The sequence below is a fragment of the Mandrillus leucophaeus genome, unplaced genomic scaffold (genome assembly GCF_000951045.1).
Source record: "Mandrillus leucophaeus isolate KB7577 unplaced genomic scaffold, Mleu.le_1.0 Scaffold18, whole genome shotgun sequence".
Lineage (NCBI taxonomy): Eukaryota > Metazoa > Chordata > Mammalia > Primates > Cercopithecidae > Mandrillus > Mandrillus leucophaeus.
The window spans coordinates 1,897,111-1,922,833 of NW_012101809.1; the positions used below are offsets into that span (position 1 = coordinate 1,897,111).

The 25,723-nt window shown below is 51.8% G+C and overlaps 1 protein-coding gene across 1 annotated transcript in view; it reads left to right on the plus strand.

The window, feature by feature from the left end:
- The window catches only part of PAX2 (paired box 2), an 80,606-nt gene extending 55,272 nt beyond the window's left edge, over window positions 1–25,334 (plus strand). The window contains exons 5-9 of the mRNA XM_011977405.1: window positions 2,100–2,275; window positions 4,905–5,031; window positions 20,034–20,135; window positions 22,386–22,472; window positions 22,919–25,334. Coding sequence (XP_011832795.1) covers window positions 2,100–2,275; window positions 4,905–5,031; window positions 20,034–20,135; window positions 22,386–22,472; window positions 22,919–22,995 — 569 coding nt within the window. The 3' untranslated portion in view covers window positions 22,996–25,334. The remainder of the gene's footprint in view (window positions 1–2,099; window positions 2,276–4,904; window positions 5,032–20,033; window positions 20,136–22,385; window positions 22,473–22,918) is intronic.
- The last annotated feature ends 389 nt before the right edge of the window (window positions 25,335–25,723 follow it).

The window sequence follows — 25,723 nt, forward strand, 5'->3', positions numbered from 1 at the left end:
CACACACACACACACACACAGTGAGCCAAGCCACACACAGATAGGCATATACACAAATCTACACAGAGGCATGAGGGGAGTCCTGCCACACATGCACACACATAATGTGCGAACACATGCTCACAAATACACCCTCTCTGCCCCTGCAGTAACCATATATGAAGACACTTGATGCCTTCCTCAGCCCTGAGACTCTGATTTCCCCAAAAGGTAGGAGGGCTCCAGGAAGGGAGAATCAGACACAATAGGACATGCAAATAGCTACAGGGAGTGAAATGAGGATGATGGCACATCCTGAAAAAAGAAGCAGGCACCGGAGAAATGGGGCATGTGGCCTCATGGTCCTCATGCAATCACACACAGACACACACTTCCTTTCAGAAAGCTTCTCATTCTCATTTCAACACACGCAGACCCTTGTTTATCTGGATGTTTATTTGTGTACAAGTGCATAGACACACAATACTCACACAAAAGGGAAAAATAAATTTACCACACTCCAACTTTCAACTCACATGTTGATGCACACATCCCATAAGACTGAAATGATTCCAGAGCCTTACACTGAAAAACCACAACCACCAAGTTTTGTGTCCATGGGAACAAATATTGAAGCTGCCTCTGTCTGTCTGCTTCAGATGTGGTCCTGGTCTTGATCTCTGTCTCTTTCTCCCTCTCTTTCTGTCTCTCCCTCTCTCTCTCTCTCTCTCACACACACACACACACACACTCACACACAAACACACACACACGCACTTTCTTTGCTTTCCTACCCCCTCCAGAATAGATATGGAGGGAAGATGAGAGGTCACATTAGGAAAGCAGACCCCACACTCGGTCTGGGAGGCCAGCAAGGGAGGATGGCTGCAGGTTGAGTTAATCAATATGTAATATTTTCTATGGTCTCCTGAATGATACTGTACGGTGTTACTGTATATAATGCAATATTGATTATATCATATTGTATAATCACCTATAAACTGATACATATAACAGTCCCAGAGGAACACCCTGGGGTCTCCGGCTTGGGCTGGCCCCAGGCCCAAGGCTCTTCAGCTGGTCTTGGGCTGAGGAGAGCCCAGGAGTGACCAAGTTGGTGTAGGGTTTGTCGGGGAAACCCCACTGTGGGGAGTTGCAAGGTGTGGGTTAAGGGAGAGGCTGCAGAGCAGGCACATTGCCTACTGTACACCTTGAAAATGCCAGGGAACCGAGGCTGGAGGCAGGGATAGGGAAGGGCTGAGAACACCTGGGGAAAGGGGACATGGAAACAGGACTGACCTGTAGCCTAGGGGGAGCGGGCACCAGTGTGACAAGTCTCTGCTCCCTCTGGAGACCTGCAGGAGGAACCAGGTAACCAAGAAACTGGCTCCTGTAGGAGGCCTAAGCCCAGGTCCAGGTTGGAGACAGAGGCCGAGAAGGTGGCTGGGGCACAGCGGCATCCACGGGGGCCCTTCTGTGGGCTCTGTCCAACTGGGAGCTTTGCTGTTCTAGCGACACCTCTTTCCTCCCGCTTGGCTTCCCTCTGGCCTCAGTCCTGGGCCAACCCAAGCAGAGTGCCTCAGCTCTGCCTCAGAGCCCCTCCTCCCTCAGGGCGAAGTTAATTACTTCACCCAGTCTCCAGGTTACACTCGGCCTTGGAAATTTGATGGTTTTCAACCCTTGGAATCAGTGGAACTGAAATTCATCTCGGAGCCGAGTTCAATTCTTCACAGGCTCAGTAATGCCCGTCTGAGACACCCAGCTTCTTTCTTCCCCAGGCTGGCCCTGGTTTGGAGGCAGGGGGTGGTTCAGGGAGACATGCCCTGGGGAGCTGGCTCCTGGAAGCCCGCTGCCTCCACCTCTGGCTAATCCTTCCTGACCCCACAGTGTGACCACTCCATCTCTTACCAGGTCCTCAGGTCCTGTTCCCTGGGCTTCCTCAGCCAGGTCTCTGAGGCAGGGCTACCCTCTGGTGTCAGCCCCACTGGCCTAGGGCTGAGAGTAGGGGGTCCCATAGGGGTGCAGAGCTCCAGGGCCGGGTGCCCACCTCTCTGCCCTGCACTGTTCCTGTGCCTCTGCTGGCCTGGCGCTAATGCCCTGAGTGTCCATGTGTTCTCCAGATGTGTCCGAGGGCTCAGTCCCCAATGGAGATTCCCAGAGTGGCGTGGACAGTTTGCGGAAGCACTTGCGAGCTGACACCTTCACCCAGCAGCAGCTGGAAGCTTTGGATCGGGTCTTTGAGCGTCCTTCCTACCCTGACGTCTTCCAGGCATCAGAGCACATCAAATCAGAACAGGTGAGGAGGGAGCTTTCTGCTTGCAGAAGTAGAAAGGAACCAGCAGAGCAAGGCCTCTCAAGAACTCGTTCACCAAACACCACGTGCATAGCCAGCATTGTATGTGTTACACACGTGTGTTCTGTGTGTGTGCAGTGTGAACAGGCTTACACGAGACAGTATAGTATCGTTAAGACAAATCTTTATGGTCTGTATATAGTAATTAGAAATGATGAGTTCTGGATGCAAGAGTATGGCCTTGGGTAAATCATCTCTGTTCAGAGCCTCAATTTCCCCATCTATAGAATGAAGGGCTTGGATGTAGGATTTGTCAAGTCCCTTCTAGCTCCACTTCTCCGTGGTTCTGGCATGGAGTACTCAGGAACATCCTCTTGCTGTGTCCCTTGCCCACAGCCCCTCAGGTCCTACAGAAAATCTATGCTAGCCTGGGGAGCTTTCCTTGCCCAGTGTCAGGAGAGCCCACCTGTGCCTGCCTCCTGTTCCCCAAGCCAGCCATTCGATGGAACCCTAGGTAGGCTGGCAGCTTACCACTTTACACCCAACACTCTCTGCAGACACTGAGCAGCCCAGGACACACAGCATGGGGCACAGCATACAACACACCAGCAAAATGCACAACGCAAAAACCGCCTCCGAACTTTTCCATGTGCTGGTGTGCATGTGTTCACACTCCACCCACAGCCCATGGTACTGTGCTCACACTCCACTGTCCACCTGCTCCCCCACCCGCAGCCCACGGTATTGTGTTCACACACCACTGTCCACCTGTTCCCCCCAATAGCCCACGGTATTGTGCACACTCCGCCGTCCACCTGCTCCTCCACCCACAGCCCACGGTACTGTGCTCACACACCACTGCCCACCTGCTCCCCCACCCACAGCCCACGGTACTGTGTTCACACACCACTGTCCACCTGCTCCCCCACCCACAGCCCAGCTCACACACCACTGCCCACCTGCTCCCCCACCCACAGCCCACGGTACTGTGTTCACACACCACTGTCCACCTGCTCCCCCACCCACAGCCCAAGGTACTGTGTTCACACACCACTGTCCACCTGCTCCCCCACCCACAGCCCACAGTACTCACAGCTAGTCCCGGTAGCCGCATGGAGCCAGTGGGTGTGTGCTGTCCCCAGATTACCAGCTCAGTATACCCCTAGCATATGCCTCCACCCACATACACTGGGTAGAGCCCCCAGCACACCCGCTTACACACAGGGGCACACTCCCATCCCTGCTACACATGCGGCTCAGGCCAGGCCCACGGTCGCAGTACAACACAGCACTGCTGTGCTTGCACGCACGCACACACGCTCCCACACATGCACGTCAGTGCAGCCCCACAGCCTCGCACGCTACAGTTCCACTCTAAGACTCCAATAGCTCCCAGCCACTCGCCTTTCTCCCCGCCCGTCCTTTTATCCCATAAGCTGTTTGTCTTCATAAAACAAAAATCAAAAGTCTTTTTAAGGTGCCCTGAGCCATAAACCAACAAAGGAGGAGCCGGCCGAGGCGGGCGGCTCGGTGCACCCTCCCTGAGTCCCAGGCTGTATTACAATGAATAACCTTTATTTACTTTCATTAGACTATTAAACACCAGCACAGTCATTTTTCCCCCTGAAACTCGGAGCAGGGCCCATAAAGCAAATCCGAAGCCTAATTGAGTTCATTTTAATTTCTCTCCGATCACAGCGAATTACTCTGGTGATAAATCAGGGGGCAGCTTCACCCCCAGTAGAAGGCCTAATTTGCAGCTAATTACAAAACTGATTTCTACAGGAAGATCAATACGAGAAGGAATTGGAAATGACGAGGCAATCCCGTCCAGCCATGGAGGGGAGGGGGTACTCTGGGGGGGCCAGGAAGCGGAAGGGAAAAAAACGGACCCGAAAGAGCAGAAAATCAGTTTTAATTTAACGTAATATTAATCAGAGCAACTTTTCCTGCTTTGTGCAGGCTCCTGGTCTGCCCAGCTCTGGGGTCTGGCTTGGCCGTGGCTACAATAAAAAGGCAATTACCCGAGTGTTTCGGGCAGGACACCCTTTCAGAGTCAATGACTGTCCCCCTCCTACCCTTCTGTTAGCCATGTGGACTCTCCCCCTCCCCAATTTCATACCCCAGTGCACAGGCAGAGAGCGAGGGGCCCATGGGGCTGTCATTGTTTGTTTTTAAAAAAGGGGCGCCCATACCGGAGCAGCCGGCAGTGCCAGGCTGAAGGCCCCACTAGGCCCTTCCCCCAGCTACTGGTTCTGTCAGTCATGCCATGGTTCCCCCTCCTCCCCAAGGTTCCTCAACATCCCATGTCTCTCAACAAGGGGATCCCCACTACTACACCCTACCTTCGGGGGTGCTTAGGCAGGAGATGCTACAGAAACATAAAGGGTGCTGGCATAACTGCCCAAAATGTGTAAAGGGTGCCGCGCCTCCGATTTCACCAAGTCAGGTCTGCTCCTACCCACACAAAGCTTGCCATCATCCGCCAAGCCCCCCCGCATCTCCCCTCTGTCCCACCATCTCTTTCTACCCCATCTGGGAGGGCTCCCCGTTCCTCCTCCCCATCTGCACACCAAGCCCTTTCTCTGTGTGTGCATCAATAGAGAGCTGTCACTTTTCTCTCTCCTCCCAGGGGAACGAGTACTCCCTCCCAGCCCTGACCCCTGGGCTTGATGAAGTCAAGTCGAGTCTATCTGCATCCACCAACCCTGAGCTGGGCAGCAATGTGTCAGGCACGCAGACATACCCCGTTGTGACTGGTAAGGGGGCTTCCAGGAGGGTGGGGGCACCGTGTTCAGTGGAGGGTGCCTCAGCCCATGCCATCTGGGGCCCAGTGTGATGAGCAGATCCCCCGCCATGATATTTACAGAAAGAACGAGGCTTCTAAAACTAGGGTGCTTCCTGAACAGGTGTGTGCAGATGTGGGGAGAAAAAAACTGGGGTCAGGGTGTCTGTGGGCTTCAACCTGGAAAGGCTGATGCTAGGAGGGGCTGTTGCCAGTTCTTCCTCCTGTCCTTCACCTCCCTCTTTGCCTGTTTCTCTTCCCTCTCCCAAGTTGCCCAGAATCATGAGCCTCTTGTGGGGACATCTGCAGAAGGCAAATAAGTGAGGCTGGTGAGAGTGGAGCATGGGTACCCAGTGTCCAGCCTCCACACGTGTGTCTGCAAGACTCCTGGGGGACCCGCTTCCCACTCCCTCCAGGCAGTGTGGGTGACCATGGCTTTGGGCTTGAGGGCATGGCACCCAGCTCTGTGGAGTTTGAGATGAGTACAATTATTCCAGCCTTCCTCCTGCTTCCCCGAGAAGTCACTGACACCAAGGCTTGATTTCAAGGCCAGGTAGGATCAGGGTTGGCCCACAATCAAATGCAGAGCTAGGGGCGCCATGACCAGGAGCCCCTACAGATGAAGAGCAGCAGGGCCAGTTAGTTTGGAAGGGGAGGTGGGGTCCAGGGAAGGCCGCAGAGCTCCAGCCTGTGGAAGGTGCGTGCCACTGCAGAAGGGTTTCCAGGCCAGGAGACTGCCCAAGTGGGAGAGACACACATTGAGGTGTTATTAAAATTCACCTAATTATTCTGGAGACACTAAAGGCAATGTGCCGTTTGTTCCTTGGGAGACAGGATGATTGAGAAGGGTCTCGGTGGGGACTGGGAGACACTGAGGCGTTACCTGCAGAGCGAGGCAAGCGGAGGCGGCCTGGGGACTCGGCAGTGGGGCTGCACAGCCAGCAGCAAAGACAGGGAACAGGCACAGCGCACTCTAGGACTGGGCCCTGGTTCTGCCTGGGAGCTGGTCTGAGTGCGGCTGCACTTGAGCCTGAGCTGGGCTCAGTGGCCACCCAGCCTCCACCTGGGGGTTTAGGAGAGCCCTGTCAGCTTTCCCAGCCTCTCCCTAAGGGGCTGTACTGGTACAACTGTTTCCAGCCTAGATCTTTGGCTAGGGAGTCAGAGGTTGAGTTCTGGAAGTGTTGGAGACCTGGACTGGGCTTTCGGGAGTGACGACCTTAGCTGGGTTAGCTGGGCCAGGACATAGCCCATGACCGAATGGCCCTCAGCATGAGCCACTCTTTGCCCAGCTGGGAAGCTCTCTGACCTGCTAGGTATTCTGACCCAAGGCAGAGGCCACCTTTCTTCTGACCTGCTCAGAGGTACAGTGGTCACTTCCCAAAGATGGCCACTCCAAGCACTGGTCAAAGAGAACCTGGGAGACTTCTCTAACCCCATGTGCTGCCCAGTGCTCAGGCCATAGTCTAGAAGGCGAGCACTTCCTGGGGTGGAGATATGGATCTTCAGGGTAGGGCTCCTGCCGTAGGAGACCCAGAGGCTGGTGCAGAGAAGTGCCTCCACCTTGAGCAGCCCCCACCCGCCTCCCCCCCATGGCCCTGGAACAGTCCCAGCTCAGCCTAGGAACATCTCCGGCTGATCCATCTGGATCCAAGTGTGAGAAAAGTTCATTTCAGACCCAGCTTGACATTCCCAGGTGGCAAGTTAGCACTAACATCTCAATCTGTATGCGACATTTCAATCAAGCGAGGAGTAACAAAAGCAGAACCATTAACATTCGGAGCTGTTCACCAGTGGTAATGATGGGGAAACTCTCAGAAACTGGAAATTACCAAAAAGAGAGAAGTGTGTGGAGAGGTGGGGGAGGGAAGATGGGGATAGGGGTAGGGAATGATTTTTCCACACTTAGGCCAAGATCCAGTGTTTGGATTAATAGCGCCATTACCCAAGAAAGAGCTGCAGATTATGCTCATTCTTAAACTGTTTTTGCTGGCAATTAAACTGCTGCAGTTATTGATCTTTGTTGATTTTATGTCCTCCTAATTTGCATAATCTATTAAAGATGAATGATTTATGATGTGTTTATTATGGGGACAAACAGAATTTGCTAGAAGTACTGTCAAGGTGAGCAATGGGGCATTGCTCAGACTCCATGGGCCATCTCAGCAGTGGGTCCAGCGCGTTGGCCTTCAGGCCAGGATATTGTGGGTAGTAGTGAGCAGTGATGCAAGAAGAACAGAAACAGGAGAATGGACTTTGGGTGAGTTCTTCTAGAAATATGTTAGCATCTGTGAGAACCGGGCTCCAGGTAGAACTGGTGTTTGAGAAAGGTCCTTAGTATATTTGTGGACATTGCCCTCAAAGAGTCTTTAAAAACTTATTTTTTTGGCAAATATTAAGGGCTTTGGTGGGAGAAGAGAAAAGAAGGCTCTTTCAGGTGGGTAGGTGATGCTGGGGAGGTGTGTGCTAAAGGTAAGGGAGCTGTTAGGTCACCCTGTGCCCATAGCCTGACTTAGGAGTGCCAAGGTGTTCAAGGAGCCCTCTTCATCCTCCATGTCTCAGGTACCCTGCTCATCTTCTTTCCCAGGACTGGCAGCTGCGGCTGCAAACCTTAGGGGATGAGGGAATGCCCTAGCCCAACCTGAAAAGCCAGACCTTATTGAGATTCCTGCCACCTCCTGGCACTGGAGGCTGATTTCAAACTTCACCAGCCACTTGATGCAGCTATTCCACAAGGTCAGGACTGAGAGGACAGAGGAACCTGGACTATCGTGTGCAGGGGAGAGTGGGGCCCAGTGGGCCAGGACACAGCTAATCACATTGCAAGCAAGGGTGGCTGCCAGAGGCTAGGGCTCAGCCCCGTAGCCTCCCCTCCCTGCCTTCCATCAGGGAACCAAGGAGAGAGACTGATTTTGCTGGGTAGTGTTTGCAAGTTCTGCCGAGATTTTAATTTCACTGCATCACAACTCAGCAAGCTGCCAAGTCAAGCTGGTTATTTAAATTTATCACCCACTTTCCCTTCCGCCGCTGGGCTGCTCTAGCTCAGCGGCATCTCTTCTCTCCAGCCCACGGCTCTAGGCTGCTGGTCTGGAACGGAGCCGAGTCTCTCCTAAGTGATAAAGAAAAAGGGACCAGCTACATGAGAGAATGGGTCAGGGGCATTCTGGCCCCAGGCTTTTTCAGGTTGGATGGCTGTGGCTGGTACCTTTCACCACCTTCTTGACCCTCCAAAGGACCCCAGGGGGCTGCCATCCACTTCTCAGTAGTCCCAGGGCCCTCTGGGTCAGAGCGTCTGCAGTGAGAGAACTCTGGCTCCAGCTACATGCTGGAGCCTTCATTCCTTAAAGTCTCCCTTCCCTGGTAGAAAAGATAGCCCCTGTTTCCCATGGCTTTCTCACCTTGCCTCCCTCCCCATGCCTGGCCGGGGCTGCAGTGACAGAGGAGCACGCAGAGATGCTGGCAGTGATGTTGATCTGGGAGGAGAAGACGAGAACTTACTCCAGGATTCCCAAAGTCACTGGGGATGTTTCTGAGCATGAGAGAGTCCCTTGACACAGTGCGAGTCCACCCTGAAGGAGAGAGCCCAGATGCAAGGGACAGTGCTGGGGGAAGTCAGAGATTGTGCAGTTCCATGCTTTCTAGAAAAGGGTTGGCCAATCTTTCGGCTTCGCTGGGCCACTTTGGAAGGAGAAGAAATGACTTGAGTCACACATAAAATACACTAACACCAACAGAACTGGTGAGCTAAAAACAAAAACAAAAGTAAAAAACCTCATAATGTTAGATGAAAGTTTACGAATTTGCGTTGGACCACATTCAAAGCTGTCCTGAGCAGCATGTGGCCTGCGGGCTGTGGATTGGACAAGCTTGCTCTAGAAACTAGGTAAAACACCAGCCCCTGGAGCCACTGCACCCAGCAGGCTTCACTGGCCTCTAGTGGGCATTGCTGCCACACACTGGCCAAGCCTTGGGCAAGTGCAGCTCTCATCGCCCTTGTTTTAGTCACAGAGAGGTAAAGGAGGAAGGAGATTGACGGTCTGGGACCCAGGCAGGCTAAACTCACCAAAACGTAACTGAATAAAATATAACAACAAAAATGTTAATACGCAGCAAACCTCATTCTTTGGTGCCAGAAATCGAGGGGAACTCAAAGCCAGATCAGTATTGGAGAGGCTGTTGACATTACACTGAGGGAGACGCCGACTGGGAGAGGATGGGGTTGTAACACACCAGTCAGGGAACGTGACTTTGGGAATCAGGAAGCTAGAATTGAGTGTCATCCTGCATAAAGCAAGGGACAGAACAGGGATCACATTGTCCGTGAAAGGCAAACACATACACTCATCCCAGTAGCCCAGGGAAACAAGGAAGTGGGAAGCAACAGGGAATGTCACCATGAGACATGGAGACCCCAAGCCTGATGCCAGATCAGAGGCTAAATTTATACCATGAGTATGTCGCAGGAAACCCAAGCCAGGAACTTACATAAAAATTTGTCCAGGATAGTTACCCATTCTGAAACCTCACCAGAAGCAATGAGAAACCTTCTTTGTAGAGACATTCTACAATCCAGGGCACATGGGACTCCCACAGGGTGGGTGGGGGGAAAACCCACCACTAATGATGAGCTTACTATGAAAAAGTACACATCTCATGTGAACACAAACTTCCAAAAGGGAAAGTTAGTAGAAGCAATAAACAGAACAGTTAACATCCCCCAAGAACTGAAGACAATAGAATAGTCCAAAAGCGCTGTAAACTCAGCAAGTTTAATATTCTAAAAAAGATGAAAGGAAGTATCAGTTGTATCTTTATCACAGATCCAGATCCCCTAGTCCCTTCCCACCCCTGCTCACCAAATTGTCAGATAATGGAGATCAAAAAGGGCAAAGAATGAGGACCACACCTATAGATTATTGGTGTGGGGTCCAGGAGGCATGGAAAGAGCTGAGCCTCAGGCAACTCTGAAAGTAGAGCCTGTTCCAGGCTTATCCAGGCTCCCAGACTGCTAAGCCTCAGCAGAAAATCTTATGTTTTCTTTGGGAAAATGTCTGAACATTAGAGAGTTAGAGATGGGGACAGTACCTTTCTCCCCAGTGGGGTGGGGACAGGTGGGAAGCCTCAGTAGCTTCCCCATCCTGGTTGGGGGAAGGTGGTTTTATTCAAGAGCTTGGGAGAAATGACTCTTAATTCCTGAAGACTGCAGTTTTGAAGGAAGCTGTAACTAAGATCCAGGAAGAGATGTAGATGCTGCCCAAGAGGGAAGTGCCCAAGGCAGGAAGATGGAGCAGAAAAGGCTGTTCTCCCAGAAGCTGGCTCATTTGAGCAGAGGTGGGGGAGGCCAGAGAGGCAAAGTTCACAGCTGGACAGCAGCAGGACCAGTGTGAGTAGTGTGGGTGTAGCTTCTGAGAAAGGGTTGCCAACTCTCAGAAGCTTGGCCTCCTGGCCCACATCTGAGATGGTTAGCAAAGTGGCCTTTTAGCAGATAGAGGTGTGGACCCTGGGAAACCTCCTCCTCCTACTCAGGGCATCCTGAGGACCTCCAGGAACTGCCTCTTTCCTGTAGTTAACAACCCCCTTCCAATGCAACTGCATTTCCCTCCATAAAACAAACAGCTTAGCCCTTGGCCAGCCCCTAGGGGAGGAGAGTGCAATAAAGACTGAGAAATGTTTCTGAAGGAGGCTGGGTGTCTCCTAGTCTTGTCTGTCAGCTCAAATCCCCTGATTAGCTAGAGGAATTTAGGGCACAGACATCACAGTTCCTCTCCTTGAAAGGAGAGGGATAGGACAACTTCAGACATGTGGCAAGTCAGAGAGCCCTTTAGTGTGGAGGCCAAAACAAGCCAGAGGGCTGCTCCTCAATGCTCACATGCCCTAGACCCTTCCTTTAGGCTGTGAGGGTCCCAAGAAAAGAGGCTAGCCTCCTCCAAACATCCCTGAGTCTGCAAGCCACATCCCCAAGGAACTCCAACCCCCAACCTCAGCTCTGATTTAATTACAGGGGCATTTCCATAGCAATGAGACATTGACGGATATGTGGCTGCTCTGGGCCTGCAGCCTAGGGAGTCATTGGATCAGGCCTCTTTCCCTTCCTCCTAGTCCACTGCTAGAGGTAAAGGATATGGAAAAGAAGAGGCACTAATCCACTCTCGGGATCAGAGTCAGGCCAAATTTGACCAGAATAAAAGCTGTGCCACCTCAATCCCAGGTCCCAATCCCATGTCCTTGTCTTTGCCTACCAGCCACCCCGTGCTGCTGGGCTGCCCTCCCCAGAAGGGTGCCATGGCAGAAGTACCCAGGCTGAGAACGGGGCTGCAGAGGGAGGAGCATCGATGGGAGGGTGACAAAGGTAGGAAGGGTTTGGGGTGTCTTAGCAAAGATATAGTTCTGGTGTTTTCTATGCTGAGCTCAAATTTGACCCATAACCTTGGACCTTTCTTCTTACCTCCTCCCTTCATCTCTTCCCTCTGTCTGTGAGGCCCAAAAGGCTGAACATGCCAAATGGAATGCTTTTTCCTCCAAGGATGGCCTCACTTGTTCATTAGAGATCAGAGAGAGAGAAAGGGGCCAGTCTGAATTTGAATCAAAATATTTTCTAAGAAATCAATGATCTTGCTATCAAGTGCATGACAATAGCCAACTCAGGCCAATAAAGGATTGCCCAGTTGAGAATACTGGCCACGGCTTTCACGATTCATTAGGTTACGGGGACCCTTCCAGCTTCTGTAGATGTCATTTAGATGCTTGATGTGTCCCACAGGGGAATTCTCCAAAAAAGGGATCTCCCAGCACTAAGCTTTTTAGTCCATTATTTGGTACTTTTTAAGAAGAAAGTGTTGGCTAAGTAAAAGTAAGGTCAGTCAACCCAACATTTTTTGAATGACCAGAAATCCTAAAGACTGCTGTCCCAATGAAACAGGCATGTATTGGTACCAAGGGCTCAGAAATGTCCCAGTGGCCTCAAAGCCACCTAGGCAAGACCTGAAAACCTGTTTCCCCCAGAGGGCCGGTCACCTCCAAGGTGACAGGAACACCCCCCACTCCTTTCCCAGGGTAGCCAGAATCCCTTCCACCTCCACAATTAGCTATAGCCTCAGGACAAACAAGCCAGTGCTTTTGCAACCCTGAGCTTTGGGAGACAGGCTCCGTCACTATTGTCACTTCTGAGAGGGCTTTGCGTGCCTTCAGCCTGAATCCTCCCCTCTTCTCCCCAGTGGTGGTGGTGGCTGGGCTCTCAGGCAGGGAAGGAGGAAATCCTGCAGGGCTTGGAGAACAGCCTAATGCTGCAGAGGCTTAAGTGGCCGTTTTCCTTGGGATTAGGGTTTCACTTACACAGAGCGCCTGAAAAACACTGCGCTTTCGGAAGGATTAGAGCTGACAATTCAGTGCTCTCAGAGAACAAAATAAAGCCAGAGAGGAACTGGGAGGCCTGGAGTATCAGAAGACTGTGCAAACAGGCTTAACCTCTGCCCACCCAGCATGGGGGTCTCTCATGCTCTGAGCCCATCTGTGAGCCTGGGCCCAACCTCTTGAGTGCCAGCCCCTGCCCAACTCCAATCTTCATTTGTGATTCGCTCATGGAGCCAGAGAAGTCAACGTAGGGACGTGAACTGGGAAGAGGACTGAGCCTCAGTTTCCTCCTCTGTAAAATGAGGGAGTTGGACTAGAAGATAGCCAAGTTCCTTCTCAGCCCTTTGAAAGTGTGATTCTCCCCAACACTCCCTAGTGTTATCCTAGGATGCTGAAGCTGCATTTCCATCCATGGTCCAGGTGAATTAGAAGGAAACCGCCTCCTGTGAGGCCCTGAGCGAACAGGCTACACAGCTCAGAGGAGGGCAGGGTGCTGGGAGAGGGAATGGAAACAGCATGACTGGTTGTGTCTGGCCAGTTGGCTCTCAAGGTGTAGACCTCACTAAGCCCCTGCAGATCTGGGTAACATCCCTGCCTAGGACACACCAGGGACCAGGGTCTCATGGTGTCAGTGGGAGCTGAGATCAGCTGGAAGAGCAGCCACCCTGAGTTGTAGGCACAGCCCCCTCTGCTGGAACCTGGAGCAGGCAAGCCTCAGGTAGGGTATGGGGCTGAGGCAGAGCCTGGTGCTGTGGGCCGTCCCATAGTCCCTTCTGCCCCAGAGGATAAATCAAATCCTGGGAGGATTTGGAAGCTTGGGAAATAAGAAATGAAAGGAAATATGTAGATAATTCTTTTCCTCTCCTTTTAAAACATCTTGTGTGGATTTAAAGTTTGTTACTTTAGTGTAATAGATATAAGTTGAATTGGTCATAAGGTGCTCATAATTGTTATAGTAAATACCAATTATGCATTTATATATTTAGGCAGCAATTACAAATTTAATAACTGTGTATTCCTGTAAGTATTATAAATGCCTATGTCAAATGCAGGCACAGACTGCCAGCCTTGAAGAAATCTAATGTCTTCATTTTCGCTACCTTATGAGAAGCAGACAGAACTTGAGGATAGGGTAGTAAAACAAGAGTTATGTTTTCTGGCCTTAGGGTCTTCCACAGTGTCAAGTGGGTAGCAAAAGTGCTTATTTTCAGAGAAAGATGCTGAGGAAAAGCATCTCTGAACTCCTCGATAGAACTTTTGCTGTATAAATCTATGTCTAATAAGTCTCATCTGAGCCATCATGAGCAGCAGTTTCTGCTTCTTTCGTGGCGTCCTTTTTATTTCCTTGATCTTCTGAATGCTGACATTTTCCTTGACTTGAGATAAACCTCCCTGCTACTTCACATGTTATTTTGCTGTGCTTTGTATCATCTTGTTTATTGATACAATTCAAGTAGTTGCAAACAAATCAGTGTCTTATGCCAAAGAACGGGGCTCTTTTGCTTTTTTTTTTTTTTATAAAGAGTGCTTATTAATCTTTAAGCCATATTTTTTGAGAATATGATAAAAGTCATATACCATCTACACAGAAAGATACAGATATATAATGTCTATAACATCTTATATATAGATTTATATAGACCCCTTGAAGTGATCTATGGGTTCCTAAGGCATCAGTTAACCCCAATTTAAAACCACCACTGTAAAAAAGTGGAAGAAATTGAAACATAAGAAACAAGAAGTGACAAGATGTTCTGTTATAGGAAAGATTCACTTAGCATGATCCCATATTATTTTCCTGGACCAAACATCTATCTGTTTTCAGGGTCTGCACTATTTAAGAATAATATCATTCCAGGATCAGTTCCCAAGTATACAGCCTGTTCTGTGATCCAGTTTCTGCCATCTACTAGCAGTGAAATCTTGGACATTATACTTGGCCCTTCTGAGTTTATTTCTCATCTATAGACTGGGGATTAAAGGCCGGGCGTGGTGGCTCACACCTGTAATCCCAGCACTTTGGGAGGCCGAGGTGGGTGGATCACTAAGGTTCGAGACCAGCCTGGTCAACATGGCAAAACCTCGTGTCTCTACTAAAAAATACAAAAGTTAGCTGGGTGCAGGGGCAGGCGTTTGTACTCCCAGCTACTTGGGAGGCTAAGGCAGGAGAATCGCTTGAACCTGGGAGGCAGAGATTGCAGTGAGTGGAGATTACACCACTACACGCCAGCCTGGGAGACAGAGCAAGACTCTGTCTCAAAAAAAAAAAAAAAAGGTGGGGGAGGTTAAAAACATATCAACAGCCGGGCCCGGTGGCTCACGCCTATAATCCCAGCACTTTGGGAGGCTGAGACAGGCGGAGCACCTGAGGTCAGGAGTTGGAGACCAGCCTGGCCAACATAGAGAAACTCCGTCTCTACTAAAAAATACAAAGATTAGCCAGACATGGTGGCAGGTGCCTGTAATCTCAGCTACTTGGGAGGCTGAGGCAGGATAATCACTTGAACCTGGGAAGTGGAGGTTGCAGTGAGCCGAGATTGTGCCACTGCACTCCAGTCTGGCTGACGAGAGCAAGACCCTGTCTCAATAAAAATAAAAATAAAAATAAAAACATCAATATCATAGGGTTGATATGAAGATTAAATGAGATAATACATCATATAAAATACGAAGGACACTGCCCAGCATATAGTAGGTGCTCGATGAATGCTAGCTAGTCCTGGCACAAGTAGAAACACAGCTCTGACCTTGAATCTTAGACCTGATAGTGAAAGTAGCGCAAATTACCTGATGACTACAATTTTTCAACTTTCTTAATAAAGGCTTTCACTTTGCTTTTCTCTGTACTTGTAAGAGGAGCTGCACTTAGATTCTCCAAAACAGTTGATTTGATCTGGCCCATTTGGTAAGGAATGTCTGACGAAAGTGCACTGTCTGATGCAGATGTAGTGATTGCTGTAGAAATTGGCTGTAGAATCTTCAGGGACTTCTGCAGTTGAACTGAGAAGATATCCTCATCAAGTACAGTGCTTTGAACACTTCTGGGGACTTTAAGATTCTCCACTACCACTGTTTCTTGAAGACCCTCTTTGTTTTTCAGAAAATTCTCGCAGGAAATTAATACTCCACCCCATGGAGTTTTATTACAGACTTTTGGCGACGGGATTTTGTTCTCTGAGTCCTTTTTATCAACAACTATGACGATATGAGATTTTTGTTTGTCAGATGACTTCTTTTCCTTTTCTTTGGCTCTTTTGGGGAGTATCTGGCTTCGTGTTATTAAAAGGCAGCGTGGTATAAACCTGGCTTCAAATTTTGGCTCTATCATTTATTAGCTATGTAGTCATGGTAAAACCGTGATGCATCGTTGTGCCTTCATTGTCTCACCCTTGAAACAAGGAAGTTATCTCATCATCTGGAAGGCTCTTCATCTTTAAAAACTTTGTAACCTTGGTCAGGCGTGGTGGCTCACGCCTGTAATCCCAGCACTTTGGGAGGCCGAGGCAGGCGGATCACTTGAGGTCAGGAGTTCGAGACCAGCCTCACTAACATGGTGAAACCCTGTCTCTACTAAAAATACAAAAATTAGACAGGCATGGAGGCGCACACCTGTAGTCCCAGCTACAGGCTGAGGCATGAGAATCACTTGAACCCAGGAGGTGGAGGTTGCAGTGAGCCAAGATCGCACCACTGCACTCCAGCCTGGGCGATAGAGCGAGACTTCATCTCAAAAAACGAAAAACAAAAAACAACTTTGTAACCTTGGAAAGCAAGCGTCCAACCTGAAATGCCCATCCTCTTGTAATAGTATGTGGGTTTTTGTCCATTTATAATTTCTTATGCTGTTTTTATGTTACTGGCCATTGTCAGTGAGCAACGAAAATCCTCTACTGCTTTCTGTTGGGTGGCACGTATTTTATAACTGATGTATTCTGTCACATAGCTGTTTTCTCCTTTTTCTGTGCTTTTGCTTGTTGGTATAACGGAGGTGGCTGTGCTGTTGTACAGTTTTAGAGTCTGTCTGCACTCCTATTTTTCCACCCATGTATAGTACAGCAAGGCCCAGTGCTCTGTCGATTCTTGCTTGCACAGATTCCATTACCCATTCATATTCTTTCACTAAAAGAGGCTTGCTCAAAGAATGCTGCTGGGCAAATGGTATGACGGTCTTAGTAATTTGAAAACTTCCTGCAGTATGTGTTTTCCATTATTGACAATGGTGTTCCAGAAAAATATATGGCTCTGGCAAGAGTTTGGTCAATTTTTTTCTGCTCTTTAGGTGTCACCTGTGTGCTAATGAAGCAATTGAGAGTGCTTTGTATGCAGTGGCCAGCACCGTTAGTGGCTCAGGGGTCCTTAACAGGGTACCTCTTTGTGGTGATACTGGTGTTATAGACTCCGCAGCAGCAGGTGCACAGCTGTATGCAGAACACGAGAAAGCTTGCCTGCTTTTTCCTAGTCTTGGAACTCTTCTTTCACATTTTTAAAATTTCTACATGGCACTGCCCAGCTTCAGTTTTCTAAATAGAATTTGGCAATGTGCCTTTCAATCAACTGTCCAGTGGGTGACTTTCAGCATGCGAAAGTTCCTACCTGAGGGAAGTTGCCATTTTGCAAGAGAGAAAGCCAGTGGAAATAAAACTTTCCAATAAGACTGCATCCAGGTTAGCTAGAAACATCTTTCTAGTCATCCAGCCTTTCTTCCTTCCTCCTGAAATGAGGTAGGAGATTTTGTGACAAAACCTTAGATTATAAGGAATTCATGGTGATAGGTTGTGGGAATCATACAACTGAAAACCGGAATTAAGATGCATTTAAATTCCTATTTATTAAGAAAGAGGCACACCCCTTTTCCTGGCTGCTTTGCAGACTTTATGATGACAGGGAAGGAGGAATTAGGTTTCTTTATCTGTTTAGCTTCAAAACCCCTGCATCTTCCCTAACTCGATCCTGTCCTGGGCCTTTTTTGACCAATAAGTGCCATATTATTAATCTCTCTAGGAATTGATTTTGATCTTGCTGTCATTGTCTACTTCAGGTCCACTCCACTAAGAGACAGTCAGGAGGAGTGTAGCTTTCATTGACAACAGAAGTCAATAAAAGAAAACCCACATCAAGGCAAACACAAATCCTTTCTTCTGTCTCTCTAGGAGCCAGAACTGATCTCGTGTTTGGCAGTTCTACTCTGCTTGTTCTCGAGTTTTCGGAAATGTAAGATATTGGCCATATTAGACAGGTATAGAGGAAAATCATTCTATTGCATGATAAAGTCACAATATATGAGTCCCTTACTGTAAACCTCTCACCAGCTTATAAAAATCATAATCTATTGTTTAAATTGTTTTTTAAAGAAAAAGCATACTCTAATATTTACATTTTATCTCAGCCTTTACTTCTTTAAGGAGACCAATATATATGAAACAATAAAAAGATTATAACCCATCAGGAATTGGCTGTTAAGTGCAATAGATTGATGGAGGATTAATCAACAAGTGTTTATTGAGCATCTACCATGTTCTCAACTATGCAGGATAAAGCAGAAGACAGGGTCCTGCCCTCAGGTTGCTTATGATCTGTTTGAAGAAGCAAGCTATGATATCGGGGCTGATGCATTATGATATATAATGGCATGGTAAACCATGCAGCACAGATGCTGTGGAAGTTTGGAAGACAGAAATTTCCCCGGTGGGTAGAATGGTAGGGATTTTAAGACTTCGGGGGGAAGGAGAGGAAAACGACAAGGAAGAAGAAAAGGTCATGGCAAAAGCGTAGGAGGTTCACATCACACAAGCCAATAAAAACAGTCAAACTAAACCAGGAGGGGTGAGAATCTTAAGTGGGGTGGAGAGAGTACCTTAGCAGCTTTAAAAGCCACAGAGTTTCATTTCAAACTATAGACTACGGGGAATCAGCGACGGTTTTTACAAGAGAAGTGGTGTGATGAAAGCAATGTTTCATGAGGACTAGCCAAGCAGCCACATTTAGGATAGACAGGAGGGGAAGAATGTGGAGGCAGGGAATGCAAGCAAAAATACTGTGTGGCAAAAAGAAGGTGCTTAAAAGCTGAGCTATGAAGGTAGTGGAAGAAACGGAAATAGAGCAGATGTAACAGACATTGCCAAGGAGAATTGACAATACTTGGTGACTAACTTCATCTAGAATGAGAGGAAGAAGGCTATGTCAAGAAGGACTCCAAAGTTTTTGGTCTTATAATCTTCAAGATCATAAGAACCGACAGAGGGAAGATGAATCTGTTTTTATTCCAGTTAGGTTTGAGGTGACAGAGGGACAGCTAAGGAAAATGTTCAGCAGGGTGCTAGAAATGCAAAAACCTGAGCTGTAGCTCTGTATAGCTAGGGAAGGATGGATCACTCAGATGTGTCAAGGAAGGGGTGAGGAAACTCATACATCTCTGGAATGCAGGGAGGTGAGGCCCTCTTCAAAGGGAGTGTAGCAAAGAGAGAGAGATGCTTTGGAATAGCCACTGGGAGACTAATGACTATGGTCCAGCTGACGAAAAGAAAGTGAATGGGCCCGGATAGGCACAGTTTTGTGACTTTCTGCAGCCATGCCTTGCCTTCCCAAGGATGGACAGAGGCATTAGAGTGGTAGAGTGGCATTGGCTAGTGAGGAGGATAAGGGGAATCTGGAGGGGTTAAGGGGGTTCCAGGAGGTCCAGGAGAGGATGAAGGGATTATAGCAGAGGGGAGAAAGCAAATTATTATTAAAGATCAGAAAATGCTAAATTGCAAAGGGAGGCGGTGACCCCTTCATAGCAATGGAGGGTGCAGGCAAGGAAGGGAGCCCAGTCATGTGCAGCTGTGTTCCAGAGGACATGTCTGTGGACCAGGGGTAGCACTCTCATCTTGACTCGCTTTGTCTCCCACCCTCCAGGCTCTAGCTGGAGAGCCCTCCAGGGACAGAAGTCCAGCAGCTGGTGGGGGAGCAGATTTTGCTCATTGGAACTTTATCTGGTCCACTTGCACTGTTGGCTCAAAGCTCCTGATTCACTTCAGGGTGGTTTTCTATCATGTAAATGCCATAAACACTAACAGCAAAATAGCTCACTGGCTGGCCCCCTGCTCTCCACACCTGCCAGGCCCAGCACCTGCAGCTCCACTTGGAGAGGACAAGGAATAGCCATCACTCCCTGTAGGGGTGATGGTGGGGTGTCCTCCAAGCCTGAAGGAAAGATGGGGTCTTAGGGAGAGGAAAGATAAGCAAGATGATAGAGGTCCCTTTGGCTACTGGAGAGACCACAGCTGAATATCTTGCTGAGAAGGAGGAGTAAAACCAGGTCATCTCCCTCCCATCTCCATCTGGGTTTGGAATGCACAGAGACACAGGCAAAGGCAAATACACACACACACACACACAAATGCACAGAGACACAAAGAGCTATACAAAACAGAGATGCATACATACAGCTGATCATAGATATTTAGCTTAGACACATGCAAAGGCACACTCAGACTTGCGCATTCAGGTGCAGAACGGCACACGTACCCCCGCACGTCTGCACAGAGCTCTTTCCTCTCCAAGAGTTTCCTCTCCATGCAGTACCCTGGTGTGAGTAGAGACAGGCCCCTTTCTTCCAGGCCTCACTCCTTCCCCTTTGTGTTTTTCCAGGTCGTGACATGGCGAGCACCACTCTGCCTGGTTACCCCCCTCACGTGCCCCCCACTGGCCAGGGAAGCTACCCCACCTCCACCCTGGCAGGAATGGTGCCTGGTAGGTGACAATGCTGCAGCTGCCTAATCTAGGTGGGGGGAACTAAATTGTGGGTGAGCTGCTGAATGGTCTGTAGTCTGAGGCTGGGGTGGGGGGAGACCCAACGTCCCCTCCCTGCAAACCACTGCTATTCTGTCCCTCTCTCTCCCTAGAGGCTGCAGTTGGTCCCTCATCCTCCCTCATGAGCAAGCCCGGGAGGAAGCTTGCAGAAGTGCCCCCTTGTGTGCAACCCACTGTATGTCATGGCCCCTCCACAGCGCCCACCCACCCAAGTCTGTGCCCGAGGAGCACTCAGCCTCAGCTCCACCCTCAGTGCCCAGCCCACCCCAGCCAGCTGACACTGCTTGGAAGAGCCTGCCCTGGTTTCCATGGAAACTTGGAGCCAAGAACCATTTCCAGGGGCATGTCAGTCACTCAGACAAAGCCACCCTGGTCCACACCAAGACACAAGGGAAGACCAATGTTGAGAACCAACGCCAACCCAGAGGCAGGAGGGAGCTAGTCCCTAAGAGGAATGGAGATCAGGCTGCGGCAGGAACCAGGGAGACTCACTGCAGCGAGACAGGCTAGAACACCCCTATACCTCTTCAGAGGCACCCAGACTTCCATTGCTCCCCTGGGGCTCTGACCCATCCCTGATCAGAGGAGTTGGGTTTGGGTTGTTTGGATCAGAGAGGCAGAGGCTCTATTTAACGTCTGGTGACTGCAGCTGGAGGTTGTACTATACCCATCCCCAATCCCCAGATTGGGAGCAGGGGCTTGAAGCCAAAGAGAGCTGAAGTTCCTATGCACACAAACACCAAAACACTCTTGTCTTAAGAAGGGTTAGACTCACTCAGCCAGCAACTCACTCCCTCTGGCCGCCCTCTATATGGCCTTTCCCTGAAGTTCAACTCTCATTGGTATGGGGAAGGGGGAGGATAGAAGAGAGTGGTTGGCCCCATCCATCCAGGGACATTTAGGGATAACCATGGGTAAGCAGAGCTTGGGGTGGGACAGTGGCAAAGAGGGAGATTGCTGCTGGGTCTTATAGACTAGGGGCTGAAGGGAGTTAGAGGTGTGGGTAAAGGGATTCCTGCCCAGATTTAGGGGAAGGGAAGTAGAAGCCTTATTGAGGGGCAAGGAGATTTTAGGGAGAAGCTCCCAGCAGTGAGCAGGTGGGGGTTGGAGGAGGTTTTAAAGAGGTGGGGGTGAGGGAAGAGTGGGGAAGTGGGGGCAGGGAGTCTGCAGGGAGGTGGGGAAGAGGGAGCCGCAGAGAGCTCGTGGTGGTGAGGGGGGAGTCGTTAAACAGAATCTAGTGCTGATGAGGAAATTACACTTGTTTCATTAGCGATGGGGAAGGAGATAGCTCAGTTCCTCTTGGTCACAGTTGAGCTCAGAAGCTCATTATCCTGCTGCACGCATGCTTTCCCTCCTCGTCAATAAACAGGCTTTCCAGTGGCTGCATCCCCCACCCCCACCCCAGCTCCCTCTCAGAGAGGGGCCCCTTCTCCTCTACTTAACCCGCGGTTAGGGATCACTGTAAACAGTCTGGGGTCATCACACAGGAGAAAGGGCGAGGGGGAAACCTGGAGGCCTGGCCTTTCTCCCGCAGAGGGAGGGAGGCAGCTTCCGACGGCTCCCAACCCACGGGCCCTCTGCTCACCGCTCGCGGACCAGCGGGCAGTTCACCTGCTTCCTGCCGCCTCCATCCCCTGCCGCGTAGCCCACGCAACCAACCTCTAGAGGGAAAAGCGGGAGGGCGGTGTCTCCCAACAGAGCCCCCACCTCTTGCGTTGGCACCGCGCATTGATGCCATTCTTAGGACTTTCTGGGAGAAAGTGTCCCGAAGGCCTTTCTTCGCCACCGTCCCCCACCCCCATTTCCGCCCATTGGGGGCCATGCCTCCTAGAACTGGAGTGGCCTCTATAAAGCCCTGGCCCCCAGCGCGACAGGGTGCACGCGCCCCAGTGCAAACCCTTCGTGGGTGGCCGCGAGCACCTCCGCTGGGAAGCCCGGGGCGGGCACTGGCCCACAGGGTCCACCCGTGGGTGTGCGAGCGCGTCGGTGCTTCCCGCCTCCCCGGGCTCTCCTCACGCGGACGCGGTGATCGCCCCACCTCCGCCCGGCCCACCCGCCAGGCTATTACCCTGCCCCGACACCTGCGCCTGAGACCCGGAGGGAGGAGCGGGCGGAGAAGCCACCGGCCGGACTCGTGGGGTCCGCCCCGGCGTGCACGCGTCTGATCCCCACTCCCCGACCCTCCCGCAGGGAGCGAGTTCTCCGGCAACCCGTACAGCCACCCCCAGTACACGGCCTACAACGAGGCTTGGAGATTCAGCAACCCCGCCTTACTAAGTGAGTACGCCACCTGGCTGGCCGGCGGCTCAGCGCGGCCGCGCGGTTTCTGGGCACGGTCCCACTCCCGGCGACCCGACCTCTGGGGGCCCGGCCGGGCCAGGGGGACAGGTTTGCTAGTGCAGTACTGAGGCCCGGGGACCCCTTGAGGACGCCCGCACCTCCTGCCCTCCGGTCCCCTCCCTGGTCGCTCGAGGCTCTGCGCCGCCCTCGCCCACGGATCCCCTGGAGGGTGCGCAGCCGGGCTTCCCCGGATCGGGTCCCTCTCATGCCCCGTGAACGCAACTATTCTCCAGGGCAACTGGCTCCACCGCCCAGCCAAGGTCTCCCAGTCCGGATCCCGCTGGACCCCAGCCAGGGGAGGTCTTTGCTTTGCTTTTCTTTCCTTTTTTGTTCTCCTGTTTGTCCTCTCACCCAGCCCATTCTTCTCCTGTGTTAACTTCCAGGTTCCCCTTATTATTATAGTGCCGCCCCCCGGGGCTCCGCCCCTGCCGCTGCTGCCGCTGCCTATGACCGCCACTAGTTACCGCGGGGACCACATCAAGCTTCAGGCCGACAGCTTCGGCCTCCACATCGTCCCCGTCTGACCCCACCCCGGAGGGAGGGAGGACCGACCCGACGCGATGCCTCCCGGCCACCGCCCCAGCCTCACCCCATCCCAGGACACCCGCAACCCTTCACATCACCCCCTCGAAGGCCGGACAGGACGGGTGGAGCCGCGGGCGGGACCCTCAGGCCCGGGCTCACCGCCCCCAACCCCGCCCGCCGCCCCTCTCCGCCTGCCTGGACTGCGCGGCGCCGCTAAGCGGACTCGGCCCAGCTCGCCCCGGCCTCGACCGAGCCAGCCCCGAAGCCCGCCAGCCACCCGGCCGGACTCGGGCGCGACCAGCCGGCGCGCGCCGTAAGTTTCTGTGACACACAATCAGCGCGGACCGCAGCGCGGCCCAGCCCCAGGCACCCGCTTCGGACGCTCGGGCGCCGGGAGGCTTCGCTGGAGGGGCTGGGCCAAGGAGATTAAGAACAAAACGACTTTCTACTGAAGTAGGAAGAGCTCGCTGCCGAATCCTTGGGGAAAATTCTTTACCCCCAGTGCCAGCCGGACTGCCCTCGCCTTCCGGGTGTGCCCTGCCGCAGAAGGTGGAATGAGGGAGTGGGGGTCCCGCTCTAGGAACGGGCTTTGGGGTCGTCAGGTCTTTCCAAGGTTGGGACCCAAGGAGCGAGGGGTCCAGCAGCCCGCACCGACCGAGCTGGGCTCTCGGCTCTTCACTGCTCCGCCTGGACTGCCTAGTTCCCCAGGGCCCGGCACCTCCTGCTGCGAGACCCGGCTCTCAGCCCTGCCTTGCCCCTACCTCAGCGTCTCTTCCACCTGCTGGCCTCCCAGTTTCCCCTCCTGCCCGTCCTTCGCCCGTCCTCGACGCCCTGCATCCTCCTCCCTGACTCGCAGCCCCATCGGATGCTCTTCCGGGACCGCCGCAGGACCAGTTTCCATAGGCTGCGGACTGAGATATCCTCCAGCAGTTACTTGATTCCCCCTCCCCCGACACAGACTCTCGATCTGCCGGTGGTAAGAACCGGTTCTGAGCTGGCGTCTGAGCTGCTGCGGGGTGGAAGTGAGGGGCTGCCCACTCCACTCCTCCCACCCCCTCCCAGCCTCCTCCTCCGGCAGGAACTGAACAGAACCACAAAAAGTCTACATTTATTTAATATGATGGTCTTTGCAAAAAGGAACAAAACAACACAAAAGGCCACCAGGCTGCTGCTTTGTGGAAAGATGGTGTGTGTTGTGTGAAGGCGAACCCCGGTGTACATAACCCCTCCCCCTCCGCCCTGCCCCGCCCGGCCCCATAGAGTCCCTGTCGCCCGCCGGCCCTGCCTGTAGATACGCCCCGCTGTCTGTGCTGTGAGAGTCGCCGCTCGCTGGGGGGGAGGGGGGAACACAGCTACACGCCCATTAAAGCACAGCACGTCCTGCGGGAGGGGGGCATTTTTTATGTTACAAAAAAATTACGAAAGAAAAGAAATCTCTATGCAAAATGACAAACATGGTCCTGTGGACTCCTCTGGCCTGTTTTGTTGGCTCTTTCTCTGTAATTCCGTGTTTTCGCTTTTTCCTCCCTGCCCTTCTCTCCCTCTGCCCCTCTCTCCTCTCCGCTTCTCTCTCGCCCTGTCTCTGTCTCTCTCCGTCTCTGTCGCTCTCGTCTGTCTGTCTCTGTTCCTTCCCCGGCCTCTCTTCCCAGCCCTGGCCCGGCCGCACTGTCTCCGCAGGCTAGATCCGAAGTGGCAGCTCCAGCCCCCGGGCTCGCCCCCTCGCGGCCGTGCCCCGCGCGCCCCGTGCGGCCGAAGGCCGGGCCGCCCCGCCCCGCCCCGCCCCACCCCGTAGTTGCTCTTTCGGTAGTGGCGATGCGCCCTGCATGTCTCCTCACCCGTGGATCGTGACGACTCGAAATAACAGAAACAAAGTCAATAAAAGTGAAAATAAATAAATAAAAATCCTTGAACAAATCCGAAAAGGCTTGGAGTCCTCGCCCAGATCTCTCTCCCCTTCGAGCCTTTTTTATTTGAAAAGGAAAAAGAGAAAAGAGAATCGTTTAAGGGAACCCGGCGCCCAGCCAGGCCCCAGTGGCCCGAACGGGGCGGCGAGGGCGCCGAGGTCCAAGGTCCAACTCATCCCAGTCCTGTGGGGCTGGCCGGGCAGAGGCCCCGGACCCAGGCCCAGGCCTAACCTGCTAAAAGTTCCCCGGACGGTTCTGGTCTCCCCGGCCACTTTCAGCGCGTTGGTTCGTTTTCATTCTTTTTCTTTTGTCCACATAAGAAATAAATAATAATAATAATAATAAATAAAGAATAAAATTTTGTATGTCACTCCCCATGGCTCCAAGTTTGTCTCTCCCTGTCTCTGAGATGGGCCTCCCCTCCATTGGTGGATCCCCAAAAGTCCCTTCAATGATCTTCCCAACTATACTCCCACTGCGACCTCCAACTCCTTTGCGGAGACCTCCTTGGTGGCAGCTGAACCACGGTGGAGGCCGAGACAAGCCTGCCCTTTAGTAGCCACCCTCCCCCGTGCACCCTGGCCCTGGGACAGGAAGTTCTTACTCTCCGAAACTTCAGAATAACTCCCAGTTAGGCGCCTATACTAGGCCAACTCTGTGGTCCTATCAGTACACCCGCATCCAGATTTAGGGTGCTGGCTCTCAGAACCCTACGTCTGAGGCCCTCTCCACGTGGGTGGAGGGGTGGTCGTCTGTCCT